Source organism: Ptychodera flava, chromosome 13 (assembly GCF_041260155.1).
Source record: "Ptychodera flava strain L36383 chromosome 13, AS_Pfla_20210202, whole genome shotgun sequence".
In the NCBI taxonomy this organism is placed as follows: domain Eukaryota; kingdom Metazoa; phylum Hemichordata; class Enteropneusta; family Ptychoderidae; genus Ptychodera; species Ptychodera flava.
In genome coordinates this window covers 35,317,642-35,325,329 of record NC_091940.1, presented here as the reverse complement: position 1 = coordinate 35,325,329, position 7,688 = coordinate 35,317,642, and the positions used below count along the sequence as shown (strand labels likewise).

Sequence of the window (7,688 nt, the reverse complement as noted above, 5' to 3'; positions counted from 1 at the left end):
ATCGAATCCAAGAAATTTAGGCAACTGATAAAGAGAAAAAATACTGAAGTTTCGAAACTCACGTTAAAAGACGAATCACAAAAATGTAATCTTTACAGGCGACCGAGGCAAATGGCCATCAAGGTCAAATCACAATGAAGGCGCGATTTTGCACAATGTTTATGTTTAAATATCGGACATTTACTTTCTAGTTTCGAAGTTTGGCGTCCACAATATTTCTGTCATACATAACAATCTATATATCGGGTTAAATATCGATATTAGACGACACAAGAATGACTTGCCGTCTGTTGCGGCACGCCAGGTTTGCGAAATTGCCGATATTTTACCTCAAGCTGATATATATCGGCGATTTTTTGGACTGTAATAATCGATACTAGACCATTGTATAATGACTTTGCCTTGCGTCTCGACACGCCGGATCTGTGAAATCACAGATATTTACTTCATACTGGAATGACTTGCCTTGTGTCTCGGGCACGTCTGGTCTATGTAAAATTGCCGATGTTTATCGGCGATTTCGGGACTCTAAGATCGATTCTGGTCGATTCTTGACTTTCAAATCGCGGGTAAATATCCACCTCACAGCTCTTGACAGGCCCCGACTTCCTCACAATCCGACTTTTACTTCGATACTAGACGATACCATACTTGTCAGATTGTGGGTAAATATTAGATGTATATCGGGGATTTCACTATACCTTACAGATCAGGCCCCGCTGTCTGGCCAAGCCCGATTTCTGTAGTCCGACTCTATTAACTTAAATTATACGAGCCCAGACTTGCCTTAAACTGTGGGTAAATATCCTATATTGGAGATTTCCCCAACTCACATATCTGACCAAACAATTCTAATTTCGATATTGTGTTGTCCAGTAGCTGTAAATGTTGGATGTCATATAAAAGTGCAATGTCGCGGTGTCATGGAAATCCATTTTACCTCGACATACGCTAAACAATAACTCTTTTATGACCACATGGAGATACGTGCTTAACAAATGGGTAGCATATTGAATAGCGCCACTACTCTCGCGAGAAAAGGTGAGGTAGGGTCTTTCGCCTGGATGAATTACCGAGCAGTCTGTTGTTTTTATTTGCGAATTTCACATTTTGCAAATCTCTTGAAAGAATAAATTTCGTATCTCTGAATAATTTTGTCTGGTATTTAGCTTAGCAAAACGTTTGGGTAAACTTTTTTCCATATAGTGAAAGTTACTGGCCCGCGTCTTTAGAAACTGCAGGACATCTTTCAGGAATTACTGGTCCAGCATGAAAATAGCTGGTCTCGGGCCATCGGGTTAGCGTGAATTTCGCACGCTGCCTAGGGTCAGTACTGTTCTGATATGTGTACACCATTTTGATAACATTCTATGGCCTTTGATACTGGGTTTGTAGATCCTTGTGGAAGTTATCAGGAAGATCTGATGACAAAACTATGAATTTTGTAATTTTATCAATTTTACTAATTTTAGTCAAAATCGGAAGTCTTCTGCTAAGAAAGCGGCTGTCCAAATAGCTGTGGGTCTGAAAAGCTAATAACAGCAAATCTCGTACAATTGGTCTGCAAAGATTCATCATATGACTTTCCATCTTTGGTACAAAACAGTCTACATCCGGTTAATATTGTTTTCAAAGCTCTGCTAAAGATGATACCGAGTGAAATTTTAAAGAAGCATAATACCCCTTCATTGTTTGTAACTTTTCCTGACATCTTTTTCAATGTGAATGGTTATTCTTTGGCAGCTGTAATTTTTGGTACTGCCGAGGTACATAACATGCCACAGTTTGAAAAACTACCATCAAGGACAGTGTGCTCATATTTGGTTTGAATTGGTCCATTCAAGAAATATTTAAACCAGAAAAACAAGAATGACAAAAGTAAATAAGGTCTGAAACAAGGTACATAAGTAAAATAAGGTACTGGGGGTCAACTTTAGCAACATGCATAGCAGAGGAATGTTTCAACTCAGTCCTTCTTAGTTTGAGCAGGTCTGCCAATAAGTAACAGTTCATGGACAATGACAGGAAATGACTCGTAAGCTGTTTCAGTTACTGCCACCACTCCTACACATAATAGGTACACTGCATACAAATAGGTTAAAGGTCATAACCTCTTACTCAGATGTGTGGGCTGTTTCAGTTACTGCCACCACTCCTGCACATTTGCAGGATTTCCCCTTTTCTTACCTCATTTGCATATTTTTGAAAATGACATGTTCATTTGAACAACGTCACATCTCAACCCCTGGGTCTACCTGTACACCAAATACTAAGATGGTAGGTGTAGCGGTTTGGGAGCTTTTGCGTGTGATGGGCATACATCCGCACATATACACATACATACATACATACATACATACAGACGCCACCGACTCAACATATAAGCTGTTTTTGGTATTTATATACATACCAAATATGAGCTAAAAAGAGCACTTGTGAACAATATCATGATAAACATAATTTTATTCACTGATATGCTACAAATGCACATTACTGAAATGCTACAAAAACTACAGAAAGGAAGAAAGTCAACTGTACATTCCAGTTAATAATACAAACTTCCTTTACCATTGTAATATAAGAGTTTTTCAACTCTAAATTTACGTAAAACTGGTATGAACCAATGCTAGTGCTTGTGTACAATTAAAGGTTCATATGCCCATTCAGAGCCTGGAACTCACTTTACAAGAAGATAATGAAACTGGGAATCAGCAGTAAGCAATGCTTGGCATACAAAATTGGTGTACATAAAGCAGGGAGCGATTATTGAGAATTACAATCAGGTCAGAATCTTGGAACCTTACTCAATGCCCCCTAAGTTACTGTTTGTTCAGACTGGAATGTTTGCATACACAAATAAATCTATGCACAATCGTACCCCTTTAACCATCAACTTATGGTACAACATGGTTGTTTGCTAGGATTAAGACATTAAATGGGAGTGACAGAATAAAGGAAGTTTTCACAAGCAGTTTTGATGGCCTTGTTTGCTAGTTAAAATAAATTACAGGCAATAGAAATGGTATTTTAATATAGTTTCTACTTGTATTATTCTATCCATATTCAGACTGGTGTTGTGCATGAAAGCTCAGTGGGAGCCGAACATTGTGTAGCAAATTCACCTGATGAAGTGGATTGCTAGTTTACAAATGAAAATCTTAGGAACAAACAGTTCCCAAAGAGTACACAATACAAAATGAACAAGAGAATCTCTGGATCTGATCATGTAACACAATTCATGTTACAGTATAATATGAACATACTGTGGGGCATGGGCAAAAAACTATGATAACTCTGAAAAATTACACAAGACATGATACAGTAGTTGGTGATGTGAGTGGGAGACATTTTCTACTTTTCTGCTGCACCAGATTTCTTTTGTTTCTTCTTCTCTGCTTCCTCTTCTTTTTCTTTCTCAATCTCTGCAACATATTTTTCAATTTCTTCTAGTTCAAGCATCTGAAACAAAAGAAAATACACAATGAAATAGGCTGGGTAAACACATTTGGTGTAGGAATTAACATAATCTTATTCTCCTATGAAAGTGTCACTTACTGTTTGTTTTCAGTGATGATAATTATGACGAGGTGTTACCTGTAATGTTTAAATATTATCTGTGACATTTCTTGCAGTAGAAGCACAACTTGGGTTGCAAGATGCTTTTGAAGGGAGTACTTCACTTCTAAGGATCAGCCTTGTATTACAATGCAAGATACATGGCACTGTGTAAGAACCTCTGCAAACGCCCATAATGTACAACAGTCTCAGTCCTGTGAAGTCAGTCATCCAATTGGTTTAATCGCTATGTCACGAATAAATCCTTATGTAAATTCATCATAAACAAAAGTCCACATTTATTACCTCCTTCAGATATACACTTGGGTCATGACCTTGACACAGAAAACTGTAAAGTCCTATAAGCTCACCTTCAGGGTCTGATTCCTTCTCATAACTGCAAGTTCAATATTCTTGGCTCCAGACTGTACTACCTCTAGTAGTGCTTTGATTGCCAGTTTTATAGTTTCATGATCTGAAGTAGCAACATCATCACTATAGTGTTTCTCCAGAAATTCTCGTACTGTCTTGGCACTGCGACCAACTGCATTGGCCTGTAACAGATTAAGTTTGAGTTGAAAGATGGCAAGTATAATGCTTGTATTTTTGCACAGAAAACTGTAAAGAAATCATTTTTTTAATGTTACTTTTGCGATTTATTGGTGACTGTGTGCCCTGACAATACTTTGCAAGGTTTAATCCCAGCCTGGAGCTGAAAAAAATTATGAGAGAAAGTACAAAGGTGTTGTGCTTGTGCCATTTTTCCAGGTTGAGAAGCAGTCAACGCCAGTACATCCAAGGAATAGCCTGGAAAGACAATTTCTGTAAGTTCTGGCAACTACCAATAACACCAATCAGACATATTTGACTATTGAATACTGGCACTTGGATGGACAAGATCATGAACAATATGCAAGCCTTCTTATACTTACCTTCCATGCATGATATGTGCCAGATGGATCAGTCTGAAATAGATTTGGTGTACCATCAAAGTCAAAACCAACTATCAATGCAGACAAGCCAAATGGACGCCTACCATTACTTTGAGTATATTTCTGGAGAGAGAAAAAGAAATAAAACACTTTTCAAATTCACTTTAAATCTTCCATTATGTGATATTTGTGAAAATAGTGAAATGCACCTCGTTGTATGAAGTGAATTAATGACACTGCTGATAGCTTCTGCCTTCACATTCCTGTACAGTGTACATGTATGGCCACATCTGCCGCAATATAATTTTTGAGCATGACATGGTACAGCAAAATTATTACAGCATGGAAAAAAGTACTTATCAGTGGATCAACTCTTTTTGAATACCATGTTTTAGTGATATCTGAACAACAAGATCTCATTATTGAGACTTAATTTATTGTATTTGACAGGTTGTGTACTCGATTGTGTTTTGTGATTGTGGTACCCTTTAACGAACCACTGTCCCTTTTACTTGCAAAGAAATTACATTACCTGTTTTAATTGTGCTATAAACCTGGTGATGTATTCAAGTGTTACTGGATCTTCTACGGTTAATTTGTGACTCTGGCATTCTATCCTAGCTCGATTTATAAGAATCCTTGCATCTGCTGTAAGTCCTGAAAAGCATGCAATGATATATTGATATTAGATCTGTAAGCAGTGAAGAACTTGAAAGATTGGAATGGATATAGGATAGTGACTTAGGTTTTGAAAAATCCATTCTTTACTTCTGCTGACCAGTGAAATCTGGTTTTAGCACAGGTGAAAACATTATATTAAAACTGTTTTATTGATCAATCTGTGAACATGCATGAAATACAGAACCTGTGAAAAAAGTGTCTGATTGAAAATAATTCTTTTATAAAGTCACACTGCAGAGTAACAAAGTTGCAAGACACAATTTGTATCAAGTCTGATGTCTGCGTCAGTTGTAATTACTGGATGGCTAAGCAAGATAACTTTAGTTAGGTTTTCTCGCATGCCTTCTTAGCTACAGCTTTTCCAACAGCAAGTATTGCTATAGTCCTTTTGGTTTGAGTAGATATGTTGGACCTTCAAATGGGCAAATATTCATGTAATAATGAGATGTCTTGTATGTAGTGATGACTTAACTCTAATGAAGTGTTGAGTCAAATGAATAAAGTGTTCTCATGCGTCATGATTTCCAAGCTCACCTGCAAAAGCCATACACACATGGTCATCTAGAATACAAATTTTGCGAACGGTTCGTTCCTCTTGAAGCTTTGCTACTGATTTCTTCTCCACACCTAGGACGACTATATCTTTACCCCGCACACCCACCTATACAGTACAAAAATATAAACAAAATTTATAATTGGCTTAGGATACTCATACTGTCTTCATATTTCGTATATTTTTTCGTTTGTTATCACAACTTCTTACTAGAAAATTGTGAATGACTGAAAATTGAAATTTTTTGGAAGCGCAATCGCGACAGACCCCAATAGTAGGTTGGTGAACATGTACTACCTATGACCATCTGACCATGTACATGTAGGCAGCACACAATCAGCAGATCAGTGACAGGCTCTATGCTGTGACTGTCATGTGCACATTACTTCGATGTTCATTAGATGTTGCACACCATTGACGAATATTACAGAAGGGTTTCTATGAAATTTTTCAGCAATTTTTCTTTCAAGAATTGAGAAAGTCAGTAACGATGATAATATACACAGTGCAGTTATCTGGGTATTATGTTTGTGAAAGGGAATGCAAGATGGTCGATATATATGATGGAAGATGCATCGTTGGTATGCGCTTACCGCCGTCGAACCCTTCTTCACGGCTTCTTGCGCATATTCCACTTGGAAGAGGTGACCATCAGGTGAAAATACGGTGATGGCTCTATCATATCTTGCAGTACCCATTTTCGCAGTAGCTCTGGCGTTGGCCCCAATATAAACTCGGAACTCTGAGGAGATGATCTGCAGTGTCACGCTTTGACCCTATCTAAAATGGCGGCCTTAAAGACCCTTTAAGTTACTCTTGATTTAAAACACATATATTTGTTTGTGAATTAAAAATACATTAAAGAGAGCGAGTGAGCTATATTTTAAGCTTTTAAAGATGATGTACGGAGAATTAGCTTAATTTTTAAATATTATTAAAACTGCATCATGATTGAAGCTTTTGTATATAATGTCAGATATAAGGCTGTCCGCGACCAAGGCTAGTGTGGTTTTATTGTACGCTAACCTGAGGAATCGAGGAATGAGCGTACGCATTCTCGTAGTTCCAAAATATCGGTCTACTGATTCGTAGATAGAGGTTAATTCATTGTTCTCCCTCAATCAATTATAAGATATACAATGTAGACCAATATCATTAGAGGACACGAGCACCCCGCACACTTTTTTAAAATTTACGTTTCTTTCCAAATATGCTTCAATATACAAACTTTTTCGGCATCACATTCGTGAAATCGTGTTCACGTTATTCCCTGTGCACAATAACTGTAAAATGGAGTGAACATAATAAATGCTTGATAATGTGGACCATTTGATCGAAATAGTGTAACTTACCTTGTTACATAACATTTTTTTCCCAAGCGGAAACAGTGATCATCGGCTAACTAGCTATTTTGGTTACAAAATTTGGATGACAATTGTTTATTCATATAAACAATTGACTAAAATGTGAGAATAGCAAAATAAATGAAAACCCACACCATAGTTGTTAAATGCTTGCTTATAGTGCCATTATTATAAAGTAATATCTACATGGAAGACCCCTTAGTGAATGTATGACAAATCAAATTATTGTTGTTGTTGTTGTTGTTGTTGTTGTTGATGATGTAATTATGCTATTGTTGTTGTTATTTCTATTATATATTTGGCTAACTTTTGGTCCAGACACCCTTTTAGTTAATACCCGTTAAACTTGTGAAAACCCAGATATAAATGTATTTTAGTCACCTTGAAACACAAGTACTATGAAATTGTCATTTATCATTTAAAAATAGACTTTACATTCTTTGTTTTATCTGCTCTATAAATTTTACTTATGGCCCATATTGATGTGAAAACATTAATTTTACCTTTAGCGTTCGAAATTGTCACAAAGCAATATTACTAGTATGGAATGTACGACTGTCATCGTGATTTGGTTTTATTCAACTCTGAATGTGAACCTAAAAT

At 36.8% G+C, this 7,688-nt stretch overlaps 1 protein-coding gene across 1 annotated transcript; it reads right to left on the bottom strand.

Annotated features, from left to right (window-relative positions):
- Positions 1-2,445: 2,445 nt before the first annotated feature.
- Positions 2,446-6,532, bottom strand: LOC139148279 (proteasome subunit alpha type-7). The gene is made up of 6 exons (XM_070719632.1): positions 6,315-6,532; positions 5,703-5,829; positions 5,020-5,144; positions 4,488-4,610; positions 3,927-4,109; positions 2,446-3,459 (listed from the first exon to the last, which is right to left on the bottom strand). The coding sequence occupies exons 1-6, from the start codon at positions 6,417-6,419 to the stop codon at positions 3,352-3,354; spliced, it is 771 nt and encodes a 256-aa protein (XP_070575733.1). The 5' UTR covers positions 6,420-6,532; the 3' UTR covers positions 2,446-3,351.
- Positions 6,533-7,688: the final 1,156 nt, after the last annotated feature.